Source organism: Triturus cristatus, chromosome 7 (assembly GCF_964204655.1).
Source record: "Triturus cristatus chromosome 7, aTriCri1.1, whole genome shotgun sequence".
Taxonomy (NCBI): domain Eukaryota; kingdom Metazoa; phylum Chordata; class Amphibia; order Caudata; family Salamandridae; genus Triturus; species Triturus cristatus.
The window spans coordinates 1,663,596,527-1,663,622,983 of record NC_140590.1 but is presented as its reverse complement, the minus strand read 5'-3'; the positions used below and the strand labels follow the sequence as shown (position 1 = coordinate 1,663,622,983).

The 26,457-nt window shown below is 44.7% G+C and overlaps 1 protein-coding gene across 1 annotated transcript in view; it reads right to left on the bottom strand.

Annotated features, from left to right (window-relative positions):
• The window catches only part of LAMA5 (laminin subunit alpha 5), a 402,322-nt gene that overhangs the window by 259,039 nt on the left and 116,826 nt on the right, over positions 1-26,457 (bottom strand). The window contains exons 3-6 of the mRNA XM_085615185.1: positions 16,683-16,800; positions 9,592-9,710; positions 8,906-9,076; positions 4,802-4,899 (exon numbers count right to left, since the gene is read on the bottom strand). Of these exons, the coding sequence (XP_085471311.1) occupies positions 4,802-4,899; positions 8,906-9,076; positions 9,592-9,710; positions 16,683-16,800 (506 nt within the window). The remainder of the gene's footprint in view (positions 1-4,801; positions 4,900-8,905; positions 9,077-9,591; positions 9,711-16,682; positions 16,801-26,457) is intronic.

Here is a 26,457-nt window from a genome sequence, read left to right as displayed (position 1 = left end):
TCCTGCTCAAAAGCAAATTGCCATAAATACATCGCGCGGCGATTCCTGCGGCCACGGAAAGTGCTGCCAGATGCACGCACGGTATTGAAAAGGTGCACACGCACCCACCATCAGTATCTTCTTTATTCCACGTTAAGCGGGAGGGATTTAGAGACAGGCAGGGGACCAACAGTGGGAGTAGTGCACGCGCAGTCTGCTCTTTTTGGAAGCACTGCACTCATGCTTGTGGCGCGCCCCCGCGTGCTCCCACAAGGTGGATGCCGCCACAAGCGTGTGCTTCCAAAAAGAGCAGAATGGCGGCTAAAGGTCCTCCTACGCAGCGCATGCGTGCTGCATAGGCGAGACCTAAAAAAACAAAGTATGTCACAATGTATTTCTGAAAAACAGATGGGTTAAAAAGTTTATGAACAGAGTGGATAGTCCAAAGCAGTTTATTGCTGGGCTGTGATGGGCATAGCCATGATGTAACATGATTATTCACCACTTGCTGGAAGATTTTGTGTCCTCTACACCGGTACAATAACTATTGGGAGATAGTGTTAGACCATTGGAGACTCAAAGTTCACCAGATCTTGACCCTGAAAAAACACAATTACTCCAAAAGGGCACGTGTTTTTTGTTAATTTCCCGTTCTACCCTGGGTGTCTATTCACCCTTTGCTATGTAATTGTAAATAGCGTGTCTACACCTTGAATCTTCACACCCAAGGCCCTAAATGTTCTGATCTTTCTGCTTAGACTAAACACAGACTTTTAAAGCTGGAAACCTGTAAGACCATTTTCATAATCTCCACTTAAGACACCTCAGTGGCCCAGTACCACATTACAACATTTTCTAGAGAGCCCACATTCTCTTATTTTAGATAGTTTTGAAACTAATTTTAACCCCTAACAATATCTGCATAAATAATAATAACTTTTTTAGTAGTGCTTTAGGTGTATCACAAGCCTCGGGTAATATAATAAATAAAAATGCATGCATATGGACACAGAGGGACGTTCGGTTGGCTCTCTTCATCCATTGGTCTGTTCAAGTGTCACTCACAGGTATCTTCCTCCTGCCATTGTATACAATATGTGGCAGTGGGTCGGCCCCCCTGCACCACTGGCTGTTTTGCAAAGTGACAGCATTTTGCTCAATCGCATGTGCACAGCTGACTGAAAAGGAGTGCCCTTCAGCGCCAGAAGTGGTGTTCATGGGCTGGTGGCCAGTCCTTTATTTTTTTAAATTTTATTTTCTATTTATATTGTGCCTTATTTTATGGCTGCCTGTGCCATGACTCATTTTCTGTCTATTTTTTCTTTTCAAATATACGAACACCATCTTTAAATGGTGGCATTGTTAATTTTTTAACTGTGAAAGTATTAATTTCTAGCCCATAGATTCATTAAAAATAACACTGCATGCTTACATGGTCAAGACCAATTGGATGTGCAAACGCTTGTTCAGAGAGTGCTTCACACCACAGTTTTGCTACTTTTAAATGCTGTAAACATCTATTTACCAACCTTAGATGGATGAAAAGGTGATTTGGCTGTTGAGAGGTGATGTCAGCTGTATTTTACTCTAAGAGCATACTGCCGCCATTATGGATTACAGATGTTTACCCAGGACTTGGAAAAAGTGGGAGGGGGGGGGGGGGGGGGCTCGTAAAAAGGTGTGGCAATTTTTGTGAAACTTAGTGTGCTAACCAACCGGCATTTTGGTGCAAAATTAAGTAAAATGTGAAATATAAACAGGATCTAAATCGCTGATATGGTTTATCTTAATTTTTTTCACGAATTGTTCAGAAATCGATCCGTGGTACTTGCCAATAAAGTTAGGGACATGAATCTAGGCCCCAATAGGAAACAATTTGAACGTTTGTTTATAATTACTAACTTGCCTGAGACCTAGAGCAACCCGGCCCACTTAAAGCCCTATGTTCAGGGGTGTAACACAGGCCCCGCATCCTCCGCAGTGCGGGGGAGGCCCCGAGCTGAAGGGGGTCCCCTCAGCACAGTACTCACACCGGAGTGCTCCGGATTAAATCCGGAGCGGGGTCCACTCTGTGTACCTTGCAGGGGGGCCCTTCAACTTTCGTTACCCCACTGCCTATGTTTACCTATCTCAGAAGCTGCTGACGGTGGCAGGTGAGGGCAGTTTATGTGCTGTATATTTCAGGAATGCTCTTTTGAAGATGGACTGACACAGTGAGGAAAATACAGCTCAATATGATAAAAATCAAAACGCAATGCCCCAATATAACCCTCATGCCAAAAATATAAAATAATGGAAATGTAAAAAGAATATCTAATATTAAAATAGCAAAATATTTAACAAGTAATATACATAATACACTCCAAACCCTACACGCTACTCATTAAATAGTTTACAGATACACATATACAAACATTTTCATAAATTAGAAGTATCTAAACATAAGTAAAATATTATTAGTTTACGTATATTTTAAAAACTACTCACCCACAGCCCAAAACTACACTGTACTAAATCAGTAAAAAAAAAATGTATTACAGCGGAAAACAAATTTTAAAAAAAATCAATAAATAATAAGTAATTAAAACACTACCCATCCAACTCCCAGTAAATCCCACAATCCGAAATTAATTATAATTATAGAGCGTACGTACACCAACGGTTTCATGGATCTTAAGTATACATATGTAAGTGAAAGAATGGAGTTATTTAATAACAAATATAATAAACATGAACAAATAAATAACAAACAAAAATATCAGTTAAGTGAGTTAAAAGTAATGCATCATTAAAAAAACACTGCATACTCAAACACCAGATAAATGCAACAACCAGAAAAAAAGTATATATTACTGCAAAATCATTTAAAATTAACTTTTACAATAATGTAAATAAAATAAAAATGGAATCAGCCGTACAGAAAAACAGAATAAAAAAATGATATATTAGTAAGGTATATTTTAAACTTTTATATTATTCTAAAAAGGCAAAGGAAAAATATATACCTACCTTCGTTATTTTTGTCCACAATATTTCTGTAGTCACTATATTCTGACCACAATATTACGTTCAAATGAGGTTTTTGTATTAACATTTGAGGGGACAACACAAAGAACAAGGGACAAGGGACTGACACCAGACAACCACTCGGAAATGTCAGAGCCACAGTGCGCTTTTTAAAAGAAAACCCCCAGGCTGCAAACACGTGCCATGAGACTGCCTACTGATGGCTTCAATTTAAGCAGAATTCTATTAACAAGACAGATGTGCTGTAAAACCAAGTAAAACATCTGTGAGTGAAGCCACCCAGAGAGGCCTGCAGTCCACGTCCAAGACAAACTTAACTTTGCCAATTTAACAGTCTATAAAAAGGAAATCCGAACACAAAGAACAGGACCCAGCAAAACAAATCACACGGCGGGGCACAATTTACGAAAAGAGAATCCTACATCCAAAGGAAAATATAAAGATGGATTTGACAGAAATAAGTTTGCAGATCAGATAAAAGAGTGAAAGATTCTGCACGCCAGAGTGAGGCAGCAGCTTTCTTGCTGAGATGACCGAGCACGAGCAGGCCCCTCCAGCCTATGGAACTGGAACATAGATATTTGTACATAACATTGGAAAAGGTATAGATAGCATCCTCATGCTCGGCAGAAATAAAAGCAGGAAACAACATCAGCAGACAATACGAACAGAGATAGTTGAACTTCTAAGATTTGATTGTCAGGGAAATCCCTAACTATTTTCACATCTTAAAGACAACAGAGGGGGTAGGTTGCTGCACAGTATGGCTTGGGCTTGAGTAAGACTTTAAAACGCCCCCACCTTAATTTTTTTGTATAGTGCGAATACGGTTACAGTGCGAGTTCTGGGGTCGATACCTTTACTCTTGCATCCTCTGCTACCATGTAATCTGCCACACAAATGTGCAGAAGCTCTTCCTACAGTTAGAGAAACCATAGGCCATATTGTGAAAAAAGAGATACCTTTCCAATAATTATGGGATACATTAACCCGTTAACCGCGGCGTAAATTCCACTGCAGTGCGGGTGATTTATTGCGCGGGCGGGGCCACGTCGGCCAACGGACGTGCGCAGCACTAGCGAGGTACTGCTCGCAACGGCCACTGGCCGACAGAAGCAGCAAACGAGTTAAATACCTTCCAACTCGTAATTCTGACCCTTGCGTAAACAAGAGTTTACACACGGGTTGGAACACACTGATCGACTCGGAATTAGGTCCTTAATGTTGATTAGCAGGCGACAGATGGCAATGCCAATAGGTCTGGCTTTACAAGGATGTTGTACGGTAATGTAAGCATAACAAATAAATATCATGGGAATTAATATGCATTTGTGTGGATTCACAAAACTGTATAATAATATGGGTGAAAGTTGATAAGTTAGGGGCAAGTTGCACTGTCAAGCCAGACCTATCAATCAATGTAGGTTAATGACCACCCTCCTCATTTGGGCTCCTTCCAGAGAAAAAACACCATAAATGATCTAGTTATCTAATGCAATTTAATAGCATTACAATATCATGTGTCTGGCCCTGAAAGTTTAATGTAAGGCAACTGGATAAATAAACTGATCACAGCTGTGTGGCGGCAAGCACTTTTTTTTGTGGAAGCACACAACATTTGCCCAATTAAAACATGTACTCCCAACAATTGGGCGGAGCCAAAGCTTCTCTCCAGTAATGCTCACATATTTGTCTGGCAACAGCTGTACTGTCGAGCCAGACCATAAAAATGACACCATAAGTGGCAACTTGATGAAAACACACAAAAAACATAAGCACCAATGGTTGGTCTCACCTGTAGGGGTTGTTGGGGTCCCGCGCATCACAGGCCTCTGCATGCCCATTGCAGACACAGCGCCCTCCGATGCTAATGTCCTTGATGCTGTAATAATACTAGAATGATAAAAAAAAGCACATAGGTTTTATGTGGTAAATGTAAAGAAAACTTCCCATCAGTAGAGACCTAATTTGCAGCTTGTGGTGGATGAAAAGTCCCATTGCAGCCAGATTGTTTAAGTTGTCGCCATCAAATATTCACTTTTGCACCTAGAACATACATTTGTAATGTTTTCAGTTTTGGGTGTATTTCTCCTCCTTGCGACTTACCAAGCGCTATATGGATGTGACACCAGACTTGTCGCAACAACATGAAAGAACCACCTGCATCCTGTCCCCTCCCTGTGAAGATCTTCCCAGGACCCTCACACAGACAGCGCTGACTGATGCTCAACTAATGCCATGATATTTTGCCCCAGACACTGTAGCTAAAGATGGCGTCACCCTGTGTGGCCTGGTCACCCAGCTGGAGTTCTGTGGTGCACACACATGGATGACGGCTAAACGGGGTGCCAATTTGGGGCGTCTATGCATGTCTGGAGCTCCCTGCGGTCTGATTTATATGGATTTTAGAATCCCTTCTCCACTGGCGGTCACTGATCTCGACGCTGGACCAGTGAGCTGGGATGGACAGCATGAAGGAAGCCACAAGGCAGATGGATTCTGATTGGTAGAAAGGTAAACATTAGTGATACTTATCTCAAGTTGGTCAGTACCATAGCCTCTCTTATAGTGCGGCCCAGTGCCTGCTGGACCGGGTTACAATTTCTAAACTTATTTCTCACTGTGTTTGAAGTTGGCACAATTCTCTACCTATTCCATCTCTCCAAGTCTTGTTGTTTCCCTCTGGCTTGGTACAGCTGGCAGACAGCCTGCCCGCGACGGTCAAGGCCTCTCTTTTCAATAGAGTATGCTGGTTGCGGAGCTGGACATCAACTTCTCACACCGCAATACCTGCCTTGCTTGTAATTCTTGGGGTGCAGTTTCAAATCCATAGTCAGAGACACTGGAATTTATACGATTCTACGGCTTGTGTCTTTTTTTCTGCAAAGTTATTGATTGCGGCATAATCCAAAATCAGCAGCATAATCTGCAGATTTTACCCCATAAAATGTTTTGTGCTTAAACAGACCTTGCCACATAATGTGGTGTTCCCCTGCCACATAATTGTAGTGGTCCTGGCCAATGTACAGGATCTTGTTGCACTTCTCTGTCAGTTAGATGCTCAGTCCGGATACCTGATGTGATTTGCAGGTCCCACACTTGAATGCGGACTAGGCATTATTGACACCTGGTGTTTGAAAGGCAGAAGTGGCAGCAGAATGTACCATGGAGAAGAGAATTTACTGCTATTATTAATTTTCCTGTTCTGTGGTCATACTGCTGTACTGTCTACTCGTATTTGGTGCGTTTCAGTCTTTAAGTTTATACCCTGCTTCTACTTGCAGAGTCTCCCTGGTGACTGACATTTCATTCCAATGTGGTCTTCACATCAGATCCATGAGATGTCCTGGTAACAATAAGGGACCCCTAGATGGCCGCGGTTTATTTGCAATAGTTACACTGCTTACATTTCGAAACGTGGTACCTAACAGTATTTGGAAAGACCACGCGTCGTGGTACCTATAAGACAGAACCTCAGCAGACACGCCCTTACACTCAAAGGATTTCTACTAAACAGCTTCATAACCGCTTTCTAAAGATCTGTAGCTCCTTTCGGGTTACAAATACACCTCTGAGCACTGCAAACTCTCTACCTTGGAATAGTACTTTAAAAGAAAATACAGAAGTGTGGACACTCTCTAAAGTACCTATGTGCTCCTGAGAAATGTCGGAACTCTCCCATTAAATGTATTGGAGCAGTGCTAAGAAGTGCAGGTTCTCTCCCATTAAATGTATTGGAGCAGTGCTGAGAAGTGTAGGTACTCTCCAATTAAATGCATTGCAACAGTGCTGAGAAGTGCAGGTACTCTCCCATTAAATGTATTGGAGCAGTGCTGAAAAGTGCAGGTACTCTCCCATTAAATGTATTGGAGCAGTGCTGAGAAGTGTAGGTACTCTCCAATGAAATGCATTGCAACAGTGCTGAGAAGTGCAGGTACTCTCCCATTAAATGTATTGGAGCAGTGCTGAGAAGTGCAGGTACTCTCCCATTAAATGTATTGGAGCAGTGCTGAGAAGTGTAGGTACTCTCCCATTAAATGCATTGCAACAGTGCTGAGAAGTGCAGGTACTCACTACTTTCAGTACCTATTTGCCCTGATAAGTGCCTGTGCTCTCTCCGTTAAATGTATTGCAGCAGTGCTGAGAAGTGCAGGTACTCTGCCTTTAAAAAACATATGAAGTGCAGGTACTCAGCACCGGACAGTACAGGCCCATTTAAAGCGCTGCCTTAGCAGAAACACCAAGTAATAGAGGCTTCTCAGAGGTGGCGTCTACCCCTCACTCTTAGTCTCACTGTGAATGCTGGAGACCAGGAGTCTCCAAAGTCGGTCCTGGAGGGCCAGATCCATGCCAGATTTTAAGATAACTACATTTATCTAAATGGGGATATGTTAAAAATCTGGCATGGATCCTGCCCACCAGAACAGACAATGGTGAACCCTGCTGTAGACCGATTCCTTGCTCAGCCCCAGTCCCTCAAATGTTTGGTTGCCGCAGGTACTCCAGAATTACCGGCGTGGGAATCATCTTTATTTTTGTTTCTTTGTCATATTTATTAATTTACATTAGACTACAGAGAATGCCAGAGTGTAATAACAAAACAAGCAAAATAAAAATAAAGTGGAACATGTATAAAAAAATAAAAACATGTGCATTTTATCCAAATAGGCCTAGTTCTATGTCTGCACTGTCGAACGTTATAAGTAAATTCCTCAAGTACTGTAAGTGGGATGAGTACAAAAGCCTAAGGAGCTGCCGATTTACCCTAAGGAAATAAATATTAGATGTAATATTTCTAAAGCATGGTGTTCAATTTAAGAGGCATAGGGATGCTAGCAGAAGAAGGGAACTTAAACAAAATCACAAATAAATAGGAACAAAGAGGCAAAAACGAAAATAGTAGAGAAAAACAGTTGGTATGGCTTTCCTGAAGCCCAGTTGATCAGGCAGGCAGCAGATGGGGAGAGGCAGTTCACTTCACAGCCTAGGGCTCTTATAAGCTAGGGACCCACATCCTGTGATGTCCAGTAGGAAGGGCTGGAAAAATCCTGACGAAGTCAACACTGGAGCCTTGGCATTTACTTTCAACATCCAACACAACTGCAACTATTTTTTTAAGCGTATTTACAATTACAGGGTCTGCGCACGCCTCGAGAGCCTAGGGACACCGGGGGTGAGTCTGACCCTTCCCTCCCACAAAGCTCTGTTGTACTTGGCTCTCTCCCGGTCTGGAAAAGGGTCCCAGGATGCCTGACCCCAACATGGCCGACACTGGTGACTCCTTCCCCCTTGCTGAACTTTTACCTACTCATCCCTTCCTGGACTATGCCTGACCTCAAGAGGACTTCTAGATCTCTTTTTGACCATGGCCTCCCTCCCCCCGCACTACTCTGACATTCCCTGAGGACACATGACCTCTTTCTTGACTGCAGAGTCCGAGGATTATGTCCGATGCCCGGTGGAGCTGTTCTGTTCAGCTAATGAGGAGATCGGACTTGGTTCACCCCCTGACCGTCACCTGCCCAGCCGGACTTTGGGCAGAGTTTTTCTCCCCTTCTCCCTGTCTCGCCCACCATCCCTCTCTACTGATCTCTCCTTCTCTCCTGTTATTGTGTCTCATATATTTTGATGTTACGTAAATTGTTATTATTGTTGTAACTTTGCTGAACTTATGTAAAGCGCTCCGATACCTACGGGTCTAGCCAGCGCTATATAAAACTCTTTAAATAAACACTTGAGGAAGAAAATGGGAAACGTCTAGGGTTCTGCATGTGTGAAGGGCGCGGAATGAAGCTCAGATCTTCTTTGTCCCAAATTCAATTGTTGGGGTGGGGCGCCAGAGATAACACTCCAGGATTTGCAATATTTAGTGCAGAAAAACCAGGGAAAGGCTACTCACCCGCCGCGTCACCGTGGGGTCCCTCAGCGCCTTGCCCATCAGATGGCCCAGCAAGGTGTTGGTCCGCATGAAGCGCAGCCGGATGTTGGTGGCTTTGGTGAAGTCCCTCAGGAGGGGGGAGTAGGAGAAGTTGGAGGCTCCAGGGCGCCCGTTAACCAGAGAGACCACGATCTGCCAGAACAAAGATGGTGGGTTGAGACTCAATGAAACAAGAAGTAACACAGCGCCAATGCAGAGACACTGTGCAGGTGGGCTCCCAGAGGGGATATGTGCCATGCAAATTGGAAGACAAGTATGGCTGCAGAAGTGGAATGCATTTTATGCCAAATATTAAAAAACTGTGCTTCATAAAGTTACCTTCGTTCCCTGTGGGACGTGGAACTCTTGGGAAGTGGAGTGGTTATCAATCGAGTGGCTTTATTTTGAGTAACTTGAGACCAGGAGAATTCACAAACATTTTAGGACTACCAGGCACCAAGATTATTAGGGTCAGTACTTGTCAACCAAAGTAGTCAGTGCTGTAACTCCCTTAAAGATAAAAAAATACTGCACCCATGCACTACTCCACCTCCAGGCACAGACATTGGTGTGAAAGGGAGCCGACCCTGGTGGCATGTCATTCAGTGTTGTGCTGGGAACCCTTCCTTCTCCACAGAGACCTGCTAGACAGTGACTGAAGGTCTCACCTCTCCATTCTCCAGAGGCACAATCCTGGAGTACTCGGTGGTGCAGAATGCATCGTCATCCTTGGTGATGCGCTCGATGGTGCGCGCGCCGAACCTCTCGATGCAGTCCCTCTTCGATGCTATCAAAAGAATAAAAAGCAGTGAAAGGTAAAACGAATGTGCAAATCCAAATGTTGGTGTCGAAGAGTTCTATTGCAGAAGATGGCACAGAGGCAGAGCAAATTTGTTGATAGTCAGAGCCTGAATGGGACACAGAGGAGGCTGAGTGAGGTGCAAAACGTTAGTGGGAGTCCGTACTTTACCTCTTCTGTCCTGCGATGCACAGATGGCGACAGTTGCTTCTGAACCCTGTTGGTCTATGCAAGCAACAATCCACATTTTCGAAACAAGTTGTGTCCAGAAATACTCTCTCAAGATGTAGCATACAAGAGAACGCGTCTGATTCAAGTTGCTACATGACGATCCGCTTCTGTTGGCAGTAGTGTGCCTTTCCTCACCGCTTATTGCTAAATGTAGGGAATTCACCATTAATGACGTCATCCACCATGTATGAATGCACACATTCATCTACACCTGGATGTTTGCTTAGAAGATTAGCCAAAGTCTCTTGAGTTTTAAACTCAATTTTGCGCCATCTGAGCATCAGCTGACCAGAGAGGGATATTGCTAGTTATCTGTTAGGGGAGAGGTGTGAAACAGCGGCCAGAGTGGCTGACTACGGAGCGCGTGGCTAAGAGTTCGATGCCCGGCGGCAGCTCAGTTTCATGTGACTCTGGGCAATAGCTCACTTAATCTCCCTAACGGTTCCCAGAGCCTTGAATCCAAAAGGGGTGATTTGTTTGCGCTTTACAAATATGGATTATTATTACAGTATTAAGGCACACATTCCTCTTGTCGAAAGTAAGATGGGTGTCCAAGAAAACTTTGATCTACTACAAAGTTCAGAAGGCAAGTCCAGCCTTATCCAGAGCTAAAAGTGGCTTCTAGTCTCAGTGACTGAAAGGCCTGTTTTTCGGTCCCTTAAGGAAAACGAATCTCTCATATGCAGAAAGACCTTAATGCAACGGTTACATTGTACCTGGCACTAACATGCATACAACACCCATGCTGTCCACCCCTCAGGGGCTCCAGATTGCAGCACAAACCCAATTGAAAGCCCAGAACGTTATGCACAAGTGCCTCTTCAGCAAAGCTTCCAGCTACCTGCAATTATGAGGGCTTCAGACTCCAAATGGACTCACTGTGCCACTGGAGTCAAGCTATCCTGGCTGATGAGGAGTGACACCCCAAAACCGGTCCTAGGATGCTTGTTTCCAGTCCAGGGAGGACCTGGCTTGGCAGTTCGGGCTGGACTGTTCCCATGAGGCACAGGGTCAAGACTGATTTGCATATGGCCAGGTCTAAACTGGGGTGGCGAAGTGAGCAAAAGAATGATGGATTTAACCCAGATTTCCTGACTGGGGGTGAATGTTTTGATTTGTTCTGCATTCCGTCCATCAATTGTGTGTCTTTTGCTTTTCAGACTCCAAATCAGCAGGAAAGGAGGTTCTATGCAGCATCATAAATAAACTCTCCCAGTTTGGTTACTCTTTCTCATAGATCGCCCCAAAGCCCTGCTAAAACCATCCACTCCGGCTTCTTGATCAACATGACGCATTAACTTTGTCAACAGTCAGTACCTGTTTTCTCAACTTGCACCCAACCACAACCTGGTGCTCACATTGCGCTTAAAAAAACACACATCAGGAGCATAAAGACAGAGTATGAAGGGAATAAAGTACTCGAGGACATAGGAGAAGGAGCTACGGGCTCCAGGTATGAATACCACAAGTTCAACGTAGGTGCAAAGGTGGTAGGCACACTGGTTAGGAGATCGAAAGCTGGCATCAGGTACACTGGTGGCCCGCTGGACAGATTTAACAAAGTCCAAAAAGGAGGAGCAAATGAAGTGGCCAGGGCTGGGGTAGAGGTACTCAGGGCTGGAGAGGAAACACAGGCTATGTAAAAAGAGGATTCTACACACTTGGGTGGTTCAGACACTCTGAAACGATGAATATGGACTTTGTCACGCCAGCGTCGGCAGGCCACTCAAGATCGCTAATAGGAGTCCTCACTTTCCTGGTAGTGGTTTTTATGAGGGTTGGTGGTAGTGCAACATGCTGGCCAAATCACACAACAAAAGACACAGTGCTCTGCACGGGCTGTGCAGCTCGGTGGGTTTGGTATTACTACTTTACAACTTGACTGCAGCCTTGCGAGTGGTCGGGCTTGGAAATTGCCAGCAGTGGCCACACTGAGTTGGTGGCCCTGGAGTAGGCTCTAGTGCTGTCTTCTTTTTATTTCCATGGTAGCTGGATGGTAGTTCTGTTCCTCTCACTTCTAGTGCTGCTGTCAGCCCAGAGGCTCTATGGAAGTGATGCAGTGGACTCAAAGATTCAATGGCAGTGCTGTAATCTCTCATACTTATCACACAACTGAGTGCTGGGGTTTCTCTTTGAAGATGGGACTTTGCTCTGGACAGAGCCAGCTTGTAAAGTGGAATGGACACCACAGGGGCATTTTCCAGGCCTGGTGAAGATAATCACTGTAAGCCCCAAATATGACAGTCGGAGAGGTGAGGAGCTGGGGAGGAATACACCGGCTCTGGTTTGGGAGAGGGTGGTGGAGGGAGACAGGGGATGACGCGGCGATTCAAGAGATGCAAGCAGGAGTAACTCAGATTCACAATGGGAAGTCCTTTCGAATAATAAGAATGTATTATGGATAAGAGAGCTCTCCACGAACAAGCAACAAGGTCTCCACTCCCAACCTCCTGTTCAAGAAGCTGTGCTGAGTAATAAAGTCCGACACTCTGACCACCATTCCCAGAAGAGCTTCTCTGCGTTTGCAGGAAGGCAAGGGTTGGGAGGGTATCCGCATCCTGAGCCGCTGTATCTCATTGGTGAATGATCTGTCAATCATATGGGGCAGGCTTGTCAGCCTAGGCTGGCTGGAACAGCTGACACATGGGCTCTACACTCCAAAAGCAAGCTACAGACCTTTCCATGAATTCCTCCGGCACATTAGGAAGCCATCCCGGAGGTCCTCGCGGCCACATGCTCATCTCTCCCCGAGGGCAGCATTCCATTGGCCTGCAGGAGGCTCCAGGAAACAGCAATCACACTTAGGACTCTCATTAGCCAGAGGGTCATTTCCTGACCAAAGGCCGCTGCTTCCTGAGGTACTACTAAATGGTCGACCCGCGGCAGCTGAAGTGCGTCAGAGCAGCTCTGCAGAGCTTGGGTCACTGAGTTCATAAGGTGGCGGCCGTATCTACCACGGAGTGTGTACAGAAGGGCTGTGCATCATCAGGCATGCGACTGTACGCATACGTCACCGGATGTGCACCCTATAGTGCTGCCCCAGACTGAGCGAGGCTCCCCCAGAGTACATCACCACATGTGGGTGTCTGTCTATGCAAGGCACAACGCCTTGAGAAACCTACTATTCTGAACTAAAGCGCCCTAACACCAGCACCTGCTGCTTTGAGGCGCTAAGGACCACAGGTTGCGATGACTAGGATTCTTCAAGGTATATGTTGTGTATGGTTAGGCACCACAATTAATTACTGTCTTTATTGACAAATCCATACAGTTGTCCAAGTGATGTCAACTCAGCAGCACTCCCACTGCGCACCCAATTTTATATCTCTTAGGGCGGCCTCTGAAAGATACACCAGGTCAATGAAAAAGGGCTTCGATACTTAAAGTATCCATACAGATAAAACAATATAAAGATTTTGAGCTGGATCAACCTTATTTTATTTTCGCTTTAACTAAAAAAAAAAAAAATCACTAAACTAGTGATGTAACAAATTTCTAGTACCCACACACTATGAAATATGATCAAACAAACATATAGAAGTGGTTGATGGGATTTTTCAGACCCATACAAAATTAACGCCCAGATTACATATGTTCTACAATGTTATTCTAACAGTAAAAGGCAATGTCCAGATGCTCATAAAATAACAAAATAGTACGTTTTCTAATCACCAGACCAGTAGAACGCCTAATGGCAGCTTTTCCCATGCATGAGCAGTTATGAGAGCCTATAGCCGACTAATTCCACAACTGAGCTCAGCAAATTAGCAAACAACTGAATCGACTGCGTGAAGAGAGTACATCCACTCTCTTGCACTTACTACTACCACCAGACTAAAGGAAGAGTGCCGCTCCATCGACCACAAGCTACCAAGCCCACCCCTGGCTCTTACGCGGTTAAAAACCCATTGAATTAATTCAATGGGCCAGTAATGTGGAGTGAGGGTGGCCCTCCAGTGAAGTTTGATACTTGTGATGTGGGACAAAGATTGTACACAACGCTTACACGGTACAGGATGTCAGACGAAGGAACACACCACTGGGCGCAAAATCACAGCAGTGTGATACACTTTGGATGCGATTTGCTAGTGAAACTGTTCAATATCGATAGATGTTTGATAGACTCCCCATCCTTTCTTTACTTAAAGTGTGCAAAATGTTTAATACAAAAAAAAAAAAAATAGATGAGGTAGCCACTCCCGGAGACCCGAATTGTAGTTCACAATACACAAACCTTGACATATAAATACTAAAAACAAAATACTGGAATGTGAGTACCTAAGCACATATTATATTGTACATTAACATAATCCCAGGATATATTAAAACCGGAAGAAATGAACCAATACAACACTCTTAATACATTGTTTTACACCAAGAAGACAAAACCCTGAAAAACGAATGTAAATAATGACAAAGTACGTGTAAATCATACAACAAAATCTACACAACTCCTGCTCACCATATGGAAATAAAATGTAAATATAACAATAATAAATTCAAACAAATCTTTTGTGAAATAGAGCAATGAAAGAGGAACCCTCTAAAATAGATAACAAAAATTAACTCATTACAATGTTCGAATAAAAAGTTGCCAACAATTCTTAATAGTAGATATCATTACACTTGCCGTCACCCACTTTCTTGGAAATGGCAGCAAACATTTTTTACAAAATGTGACATTTACTCATGGGGTAAACCCTACTTTGCTTCCTCTCCCTAAAGTTCAACCCAGCTAACCAATGAGGCAAACTGTCAAAAGTGCATTCTATGTTCCCGACCATGTCTTCAACGAGAATTTTGTACTACGGAAAAGAACATGATAACATTTTTAGGTCTCACCTAGAGGCAGCTTTTACCTCTCCATTGTGGAAAGACCTTTTGTAGACAAACTAACATGTACAGTTGGTTCAGGGTCAGCCCGATGCATATCATTGGTTGGCTTTCGTGCCAATCTCAAAGCCCGCAGCATATCATTGGTTGGCTTTTGTGTCAATCTCATTTGCTTGCTTCTTATTCGATATCTTTTGTTTTTCATGTTGAATCCGTCGCTCCCCTGGTGCATCGCTTCTATACCGTCGTTTTGAAAAGAAGGATTTTATCCTTCAGCAGCTTACATTTAGACAATTACTTTTTTTCCTTTTGCCTTTAGCACTTTATGGGAGTACACATTCTCGCCCCTGCATGCTACTATCTCTACGCAACCCTGCCCTTCCACACTTCCAGCTCATCTGTTGCTTCTCTCAACATCTGCTCAATGCTGCTGTGTGCCGGCGGCGTTTAGCTCCTTCTTCAACCCATGCTACTCTGTCACTCCCCCAGGCCCCCGTGTTCCAGTAAGAGCCAGATTTAGATTTTGGTAGCGGATTACTCTGTCACAACAGTGACGGATATCCAGTCAGCAGAATATATAACTCTCAATTTATCCTATTGGATTTATATGTCGGCAGACGAGATATCAGTGACTGCCGTGACGGAGTAACCCGTCTAAGCCTTTTTTTCAATATTTACTTCCCACCCCCAGGTCCTTCACTGGTCCCTCCACCCCTCACTAGTTGGCCCCCTATTTATATTGTCTTCAATCACTTACCCGCCACTCCCCATGGTGGATTGCGCAACTGGCTTTGTCAAAGTCAGATGCTTTCATAATACACTGGCACAAACAAGAACGGCGTTGTTGCAAAGTATAGAAAACACTGTCGTGTGTACTTTTAGGATGGTGCCAGACTGTATGATGCAACAGAGGCCGTATAAAAAATGTTTTTTATACTGTATACACTCTCAAGATGGCTGCCATACTGCATTACTGAACGTCATGCCATATAATTCTACTGGAAGACGCAATGTGTCAGCCATATTGTGAGTTGAACAAAACAACATTTTCTATGCTTGCCGCCTTGCACCATCTTGTTATGTGACGGATTCTTGTGGTCCTCTCAACAGTAAAAAACAAAAACAAAAAACAGTGTTTTCTGAACTTTGAGCTTGGCTGTTCACCACTATTGGCTCTGACAATGCCTGCACTTTATAAAAGCATCAGGGACTGGCAAAGCCAATAGGGGTGGAAATAGAGCACTAACAAATCGAGGCCTATTGGCTTTGCCATTGCTAGTTAGGAAACCCACTAAGAAATCTAATGCAAAAACATTAGCTGAAATATCCCGGTGGGTCTTAGCATACTACCTTGTGGGGGAAAGGTAGACCCCCCCCCTGTGAATGATAGATGTAGTCCTAGCATGGGAGTGAAATAGGACACGTTTATCTAGCCAAAAAGCTTTGTTTTTTAAGTTGGATTTCAACTTAGGTTATCACCCTCCTCACAGTAAAATACAGGTGACCTGAACATGCTTTCAGGTCATAGAAGTAGTATTTGAAATCACAGTTTGTGCTGAATCCTTTGATTTTCTTTTAACATTTCAATTCTGGATCTTTGGCTTTTCAATCATTTAGTAATGAATTGAACAGCTGTAGAATTCAGATGATGCATTACATCTTGTAGTCGTTGCTTTACGTGTACGTTTCACATGCACAAACATGACTGCCTGTTTTTTTTTTTTGTTTTTTTTTTTTTAACTGTCTTTGCATGGACATACAGGTTAAGTAGGAAAAAAGATGGTCAGGTGGAACCCCTATTTTTTTAAACCATGGACTTACCGACATTTGTACGACATTATGCATTTGTAAAAAAAAAAAAATAATAACAGTAATCAAGTAACAAGTGGTACTTACAGGCAAAGTAATGCCACGGCTGGTAGGTGACACCAAAATCTGTGGACCGCTCCAGCACCCAGAGATCTGGACGAGGGGAGTTGGCAAACTTGATCAAGACGTAGGCCACGTGGAAAAGCTGGAAAACAGTAACAAATCAGCTCTTTAGATCGAGTCTTGGTCATTTTAAGCATACAGTGACTGGCATGCCTTGGACAGAAGCCATGGGATGATGTACTGGGTGTAGAGGGGTGCATGATGGGAAGGTGTGTGAGACATGAGGCCCCTAAGAGTGAAGCAATGGGCAGAAGTCACAAAGACATATGTGAATAATATTGCCTTCATGACCCCACCTGGGGAACAGGAAATAAAAATGTATATAGATGCAATCGGCCCCGCCCCTCAGCCGCATAGTACACAATGCAAATGATGAAACCATGCTACTCAAAATTGCCATCTTACTGCTATTCCCATTCCATGGTCAATCTTTTCGATGTATTATCAAACACAACTCATGGGAATACAGAAATTATAATTTCGCTACCCAAGTTTCAAAGCAATGGACTTTCGGTAAAATATTTTTTTTTCTGAGCGTCTCCTTGTGTACCTGCCGAGAGACAATTTTCAGTTCTTTTACACTTGTGAAAATTGAAACTCAAATATGAAAATACAGATCGTTATCCAGAGAGGCATCAGTTTTAGGGCCGGGTTGTCGACAATTCGCCTACGCACAACAGCTTAACCATTCATTTGACCAAGGCCATCGAGAGCAGGCAAAACTTCAGAAGACCATGCAATAGGAAAATAGCTGATGGGAAGGGTAAGTGTTATCAAAGTAGGTATAATGGGTGTGTAAAGTGCTAAGGAAATTACAGGTCCATACATTGATTTTTACTTTACGGTGAAATCCAGATGTTTTCCATGGGTTGCATTTATTTAGGTGACTGAAGGAGACACCTATCTCCTTTCTCCTTTGTTTACGCAAAAAAAAGATGCACGTTTGCCTTTTTGTTTTTCTTAAATTTTCCGCAGAGAATGCAGAGAAAGACGGTCTTGAATACCTTTGAAAGCCTAACAGCAGTATAGGAGTAAATGTCAATCTCGGCTTTTACCAGGTCACATGGTTAACAAATCCTGGCTTCAGAGCTTCTGGGTGGTTCTACAGCATCCTGTCTTAGTTTGCGGCATGTCACCCCGCATTTAGTCCATTTCCGTTTGTGATTTGTATTGGACGCCAGTAGCCTATTTTGAAAGCGTGAACTCTCGTGCAAGTGTTGTGTAGCTTCAAGTTGGTTGTATGGTTCAGTCAGCTGTACTATGACTTACTAGGTCCCATCTTGAGCCCTAGAGGCGCTCCCCCTGAATGTAGTCTCCAAGAGTGTAAGGCTGGCAGGTGGCATTGTTGGTGGATGCCGGCAATGTGATTCAGGACTGTAGCAAATTTTCGGAGGGATTGTATATTTAGTCCTGTAGCGCTGGGAAGTCTGATGCACGGCATTTGGATCCTCAACTCAATATTGCACATACATTTAGAGATGCGTTTAATGGCATGGAGCAAAGCCGCTGTCCCCAGTTCGGCTCCGCCCCCATTATTTTGGCTCACTTCGTGCACATAACGAGTACCATCTTAATAAGATAGGAGGCGCGGGTTTCCACTGATGTACTCTCCCTCAATTTAGGACTCGGAGATGGGGTAGTCAAAGCGTTTTAGCAGTAGTTGCAACAGCGGGTTGAAACATACGGTTTGGTTTTGATGGCACAAAGAGCCGGATCGCTTCTTTGAAGCAGCTTTTTATTGCTGGGCCCAAACTTTCAGACAAGCTTAATCTGAGCCCAGATAAGCAGAATGTGTAGTGCGGTCAGATCCTGCAACAAGAAGAGAATTTGAAGTTAGAAGAGCAAGTTTATTCTGAAGATGGGGCTTGTTCAAGAAAATGTATGTAAAAATACGGCCAGATATTTCCACATCCACCTTGACCGATTTGTTGTTGTTTATTCCCTATTCACCAACATTTCTGGCCGCCCCATTGAACAGCTGCGCCAGGTGCAAGGTTTCTGATGGACCAGTGAGGTCCGGTGACTTTTCCTACTGGCTCCAACTCTCATTAACTGAAGTCTGGAGAGGAGGATAAATGCACAGGTTTTTTCCCTCCATTGGAAACATATTTTACCCTGTGGGTAAAGAAACCCTTCCCTAGATCCCCACCAGATCTCCTGGTGATCCATTCGCACATTGGAAGGGGAGTAAGTCTCGATCATTTCCAGGGTGGAAAGGGGGTCACATCGGAGCACGAGGAATGATCTTGTTGGGGAGCCTTCTGACGCTTCCAATGCAAGCCAAGCCTGGAATGCCCTTTTCCCACCCGTTGAGTGGAAGTTACAAGAGTGGCCCTCTCTGCAATGGTGGCGGAGATCTCCACCCATGTAAAACCATTTACACCGGCCCTGAACCCTCTGTGAACTCCTGGCAGGCGTACAACAACAAAAAAGCTGCACTTCAGTAATGAACATACTTTTATGACCAGTTTGAAATCTGTGAACAGGTCCCATTGAAGTTGGTCTGTTTAGTCATCTGCCTCCAACCCCCCTGGCAGGTGTACTTCTGGGGATTCGTGAACCTTTGAGAGCTTGGATGGCTGAGGTACCTGTGCTTGACAAGCATTGTATTTCCGAACTATTCGGTGACCGGCCTTGGGACTCGGAGATTCCCCCAGCACAGGGCTGCCCCTTGTAGGTCCAGAAGGGATGAATTTAGGCCGGATTCAGCATTACCTCTATAAACGCATCCCATTTACATTAACTGGTAACAACTGTCTGTACATTTACCCTAAGTGGTTATCCTGGAAGTCGTCCAAGTCCTTGATGTAGGAGGCGCACAGGCTGGGCTGGGGAACTGTTTCTTCTCTGCGCTCTCCCCTTTGACGCCCCCACTTCTCAGACACGATTGCCGGATTTTGAAAGGACCCCACAGGTCGGTCACTTAATTACCAAATGACTCCCTCCGAGCCCCATCAACCCCTCCCGAGTCAACTGCCAACTATTCCCAAAGGTCCCCAAAAGGTTGATGACTTGATGCACGCGGCACAGACTGGGTCAATTACCCAATTATCGAACGACCCGACACCTAAACTACAAACATTCCTAAGCAGAGGGACATTGAATGTGCTAATCTGCTCCGACGTCCGAGGTGACGTCCAAACCACAGTGCGAGCAAACTGGCTTTAAAATTAAATGTTGGCTCAGCGTCACTGTACGGGGGTGCAGATCAGAAAGTCCTGGAATTTACAAGGTAATATTTTAGTACTTTCAAGCCTTTTGTACCCTCACAAGTCAAACGCTCGTTTAGGTCACGGGAAACATTATAGCTCCTGGTGACATCACGAGGCGTGATATCACGGGGCGTGACATCACTCGCCGAGTGGCACATCCCTGCTAGACCCTATGCAGTAGTAGCTGCAGAGTCTTATACTACGTTCTCTACAGCGCTTCAAAATGAAAATCAACACCAAAGCGCTAAAGAGGCCTATTATGATTTGAAAAGCCAAAGACCTCAATTAGTTGGCGCTATATAAGAATCCAAAGTTATGAGTGGCTTTTCTAGAGAGCTCCAATTCATGTGGTTAGTTTCTATTTGTATAGCCATAAAAGTAAACAAGCTGTAAACTACGCGTAAGCAATACAAATAATTAGTTTAAATGTGTTTGTACACGAATACAATATAAAAGAACAAATGTAATACAGCTGTTAAAATTCAGAACTGTCTCGCCTAAAAATCAAAATAGTAATATAAAAATCCCATTATATATCGATGGCTTCTTGGCGCTAATGGGAGGCGAAAAAACAAAATTATCAGAACAAGAGACTAGAATACTACATAATACGAGACCTCTGCTGCTACTTATGAAAAAAAAGTTGTAAGTGAACAAAATTCGAGGTGAGGCTGCAAACTGGGGGGCCCGTGAAGGGAGACAGCATGGTCACCCGCGCAGGCGGTGTCTGCGGTACCAAGTGACGCCCAAGGAAGCCAGTGCCGAGATTTAAGGCGCTTGTTTCAAAGAACCCAAAACTCTTTTTCGAGGCATATTTCCTATTGACAGACCCAAAGTTCACGCTATCGCACTCTATTTTTATTTTTTTATTTTAAAAGTTTTATAGCGCTAGCTTGACCCGTAGGTATCAGAGCGCTTTACATACATACTGTATAGAAAAACAGACGGAAATTGCATTACATAGTAGGCAGTAAGGAAGCAAAACCAGGGATAAAAAAAATACAGCATGGAAGATAAGGTGGTTAACACAGTCCGGCAGCCAACTACCCCTGAATGTCAAGAGAGAGGAGTAAACTCGGATATTCAAATCTAGGTTAGTTGACGATGGTCAGGAAAGTATTTGTTACTCTACACAAGCCGCTGCTTGCATTCCTAACTCTTTCCCGCTCAAGCAGTTGGTCGTTGGCCGGTTCTGGGGTAGGCCTGGCGCTGGCAGCAATGAAAGTCCCGGATGTGCGCTGCTTTTGTGTTCTGTGACTGTGACGCAGTCAGTAGTGTGTCAGACCGTAGCACACAATGGCTGCACCACTGGCAAACACCATCTTTAACAGGTCCATCACTTTTGACCTGAAGACCCGCGGATCAAAGGATGCGTTCTGTGAGAGCCTGCGCGCGCCCTGCACAGAACACAGGTCCAGCCCTGTACCAATCAGAGATGGCTATCTGCGCTGATAAGAGTGCAAGACCAGACCAGGAACTGGGGGTCCCGGCGGGTGACCCCCGAGTGCACCGATGCTGGGCTTCAAAGGGGCAGATAGTCTTATCAACCTCTTGTTTGTTGTCCCGGTCCTAACCCGGAGCAGCCCCCCCCTCTCACACACTTGCATCCGCCCAGCAGCCCCTCCAGCTATCTGCACTTCACTCGCCCCGTGAGGAAGGGGCGGGGCCTCACCCGGGGACAAAGGCTGCTATCAGTTTGTCAGACACGGATGAATAATTTCCAAAGGTGTGTCGACAAGAGCCTCGCGTGACCTCACACTGATTTAGAGGGAGGGGCGGACAACACAGGAAAGTCCCCACACTAAAGCATTACTTTAGAGGGGAGTCCAGAGCTTTGGGGGGCAGCCTAAGGCGGGTAAAGACCTTGTTTACACTTGAAAAGTTTATCTTTTATCTGTATGTATCTTGTGTCCCAATATCCTCATACATCACACATGTTGGGATTGTTTGCCATGGTCAATGAATATCTGTGAGATATGGTGGACTTAGCCCTCCTCTTAAATTCTGCGGGGGGGGGGGGGGGGGGGGGGGCGCATCATTTTATGTTGCACCACTAAACACGGAAAAAAGGGGGTGGTGATGGACAGAGCATCAGAACCAATCAAACACTCACACTCACTCAACAGATCTGGGTTTGATCCATCACCGTTCTTTAGTCCACTCTGCCACCCCAGTAGAGACATGGCCACATGCAAATCAGTCTGACCCTGTGCCTCATGGGAACAGCCCAGCCCGAACTGCCAAGCCATGCCTTCCCTGGACCGGAAACAAGCTTCCTAGGACCGGTTTCTGGCATTTCAGCCGTCTTCAGCCAGGCTTGCTTGAATCCAGTGGCAAAGTGAGCAAGGGACTCACGTCTGAGCATACCCTGCCAACTTATGGCGTACAAAGCGGTAAAAAGGGGGTGGTGATGGACAGAGCATCAGAACCAATCAAACACTCACACTCAGTCAACAGATCTGGGTTTGATCCATCGCCGTTCTTTAGTCCACTCTGCCACCCCAGTACAGACATGGCCACATGCAAATCAGTCTGACCCTGTGCCTCATGGGAACAGCCCAGCCCGAACTGCCAAGCCATGCCTTCCCTGGACCGGAAACAAGCTTCCTAGGACCGGTTTCTGGCATTTCAGCCGTCTTCAGCCAGGCTTGCTTGAATCCAGTGGCAAAGTGAGCAAGGGACTCACGTCTGAGTATACCCTGCCAACTTATGGCGTACAAAGCGGTAAAAAGGGGGTGGTGATGGACAGAGCATCAGAACCAATCAAACACTCACACTCAGTCAACAGATCTGGGTTTGATCCATCACCGTTCTTTAGTCCACTCTGCCATCCCAGTTCAGACACGGCCACATGCAAATCAGTCTGACCCTGTGCCTCATGGGAACAGCCCAGCCCGAACTGCCTAGTCATGCCTTCCCTGGACCGGAAACAAGCTTCCTAGGACCGGTTTCTGGCATTTCAGCCGTCTTCAGCCAGGCTTGCTTGAATCCAGTGGCAAAGTGAGCAAGGGACTCACGTCTGAGCATACCCTGCCAACTTATGCATTGCCAGCATTCTGTCCATCATTTGTTTGTTGTAACGCTTTTCGCCCTAAGTGGGATGGGTATTCCCAGACGTGGGACCCGTGCTCACTACGCCACTGGAGTCAAGCTATCCTGGCTGATGACGGCTGATAGCCAGAAACCGGTCCTAGGATGCTTGATTCCGGTCCAGGGAAGACATGGCTTGGCAGTTCGGGCTGGACTGTTCCCATGAGGCACAGGGTCAAGACTGATTTGCATATGGCCATGTCTAAACTGGGGTGGTGTAGTGGGCAAAAGAACGATGGATTTAACCCAGATCTCTTGACTGGGGGAGAATGTATGCATTGTCAGCATTCCGTCCATCATTTGTTTGTTGTAACACCACTAAACACGACAATTTGACTATTCCAGGCCCCCTTAGCAATGGCCTATGTGGGCGGTATTAAGTTTTAATGTGTACAGGATTATTAAACACTTGTTGTACTCATCTTAACATTAGTCAGTGTCACCATGTGGTGACGGTCATAAGGGCCAATGATGAGCATTTAGTGCTAGTGCTGGGCACCTGCCACCACCAGCTCAAATTAACCACACCTACATCCTCCCTGGGCTCACCTCGGCCCCATTTACAATTGATTTTTGTTTATGTATATATATTTTTAAATTTCTGCCTCTGAATGAATAGATATGTATGACCGAGGGAGCTACTACAGGCATGAATTAGTTCCTGATGCAGTTCAAAATAAGCGGCTTATAACTGGTGGAGGAAGCATACAGACAATAGCATTAAATGAGAGGTGAATATCTCCCTGGCTGAGCCAAGACATGCTTGACAAATGACAAACTCAAGCCAATCGGAGACAGAGGTTGATCGAAGAAAGCCAATGGCTGAAAAGGGCGGGTCCAAAGACAACTCTATATATTTTGTTAGCAATAGGTCTTTTGTGTTCGACTGCTGTCAAAAGAGACCGAAAACAGTACAAGAGGAACACAGGAATGCAATATATACTCTGTAAAAACAGAAAACAAGCTTTGGTAGTGCCCTAGAAAACATTATAGGAACATTAACGTCACACTTCTGTGTACTAGATTGTGTAACTTGCCATCCAAGAAGGCTTTAGCTTAAATTGACGCGAGCAGCAGAGTAGTAAGGAGAGCTGCCAATCCTATATCTCAGTACATGAAATCCTAAGCAGCAACACAGACCCTACATCATGTATCTCCCATGCACCTCTCACTAGGTACTGATTATAAAAGTGACACGGGCAACAAATTGACTAACTCCCTTGCAGGATCCACACAGGCATTTTGTGGCTGACTGTCTCCTAGTCCAACAGCACCCAAGGGCATAGTTGCCTCACTTGGTTGGTAGGTCTACACATTTTTTTTCTTCATGTGTGTCAAGATAGGACTATTTGCCAGCCTCAAACTGGAGTGTCCAACGTAAGCCCACGAGGACCAGATCCCTGCCAGTTTTTAGGATAAACCGCTAATTTTATAAATAAGTTAAATTTAGATAGCTAACATCTATTTATCTTCCGGGAATCTCTTAAAAACTGGCACAGATCACTCTTCCTAGACCTCAGTGGGGCACCTCTGATCTCTGGTGATTCATTGACTTTTATCTTCAAGGAAATGTGTTTTCCATTTAATGTGTTCAACACATACAAACAAGACTTGGCAAAGCCAATAGGACTTTCTTGCATTTTGAGCACTGACTAAAACATTTCTACAATGGAAAACAAAGCAACAAAGACTGCTTTATGTATATAATGAATATTTGAGACAAAGAATGTAATGTGCGACAGTGCGGCATACATCTAAGAGTTAAGTAGTTCACCATGCATTGTAATGCCAGCAGTCCATAGGAGGTGGAACAATACACCAAACAGCCAACAATATTTGTTGAGAGAAGCAAAATATTCCCCTGGGCGGAGTCAGAGCCCAGGCGATGCGTATTTTAAAGCATTGTTAACAACAGGTCTTTACACAGCTGCGCTGCTAAGCAAGACCTAATAATGACTTAGTGTTGAGGCTTATAAACAGTTACAGGTTTGATCATTTTATCCCTGGTTTTGCTTCCTTACTGCCTGCCTACTATGTAATGCAATTTCTGTCCGTTTTTTTCTTTACAGTATGTATGTAAAGCGCTCCGATACCTACGGGTCAAGCTAGCGCTATATAAAACTTTTAAAATAAAATAAAAATAAAAATCTGTGTTTGGCCTCAGTGGTCCTATAATAAACCTGTAGATACATTTTCTTTTTATGGAAGAAAGACAACACACGGTCTGATCAGGTGGCCCTGTATACTCCTAAGAAACAAGGCCTGTGATTGGGTGGGAGGGATGCTTCGAGCCACAGAAACTGAGCGGGGCCACTGGGCAGCAGCAACTGAGTAGGTCTCCCGAGATTTTCCAGGGAATATAAATAAAACAACATTATTTTGGCACAAAAGAAAGCATGATTGAATTTAGGATGTGATGCTGCTGCCAAAGCTCAGTCATCGGCTGGACGCCTTCGAGCACTGAGAGATGGGAGCTTGGGAGAGCACATCTGAAGGGGAAAAAAACACTGCTGAGTGGTCATTCCCTATTAAAAATTTAGGATAATAGGTTATATCCACCCAGTGACATACAATTTCACAATACAAAGTGCCTGTAGGCACGTTAAAATAGGCTCTAGTGCAGGACCAAGAAGTAGTAATAATAATAATAATAATAATCCCCATTTGTAAAGCGCGACAATCACCCGTAAGGGTCTCTAGGCGCTGGGGGCCGTCGGGAAGATTAAGCAAGCTATTGCCCAGAGTCACATGGTGCTGGGCTGACCTGCCGCCGGGGATCGAACCGTGATCCCCAGATTCCGGAGTCAGTCGCCCTGGCCACGGCGCCACACCTCTACCCATCTCAAGGACAGTGTCATCAGCTAAGATTGAGACATATTCAATAGGACTGGAGATTCTTGTTTGAAAAGTGTCTTTTAACTGTGTGTGAACAGTGACTCCGTGCTGTTCCCAGCAACCTGCATGGTAAGGAGTCTGAGAAGGCGGGTTTGTCTGCGTGCTCCTTAAGTTGGGAGATGAATGTGGTTCAGTGCACCTGGTCCCAAAGAGTGGGCATGTCTGGTTACTCTGGGCAGGTGATGGCTAAGAGCTGGTGACTGCTTTATTGCTCTTTGAAGGAGAGTGAGCATTCTTTCTTCCTATTGGGCGTACAGAGTGAGCAAGTTTCCTTCCTATTGGGCGTACAGAGTGAGCAAGTTTCCTTCCTATTTGCGTACTGAGTGAGCATGTTTCCTTCCTATTTGCGTACTGAGTGAGCATGTTTCCTTCCTATTAGTCATACTGAGTGAGCATGTTTCCTTCCTATTTGCGTACTGAGTGAGCATGTTTCCTTCCTATTTGCGTACTGAGTGAGCATGTTTCCTTTTTATTTGCGTACTGAGTGAGCATGTTTCCTTCCTATTTGCGTACTGAGCGAGCATGTTTCCTTCCTATTAGTC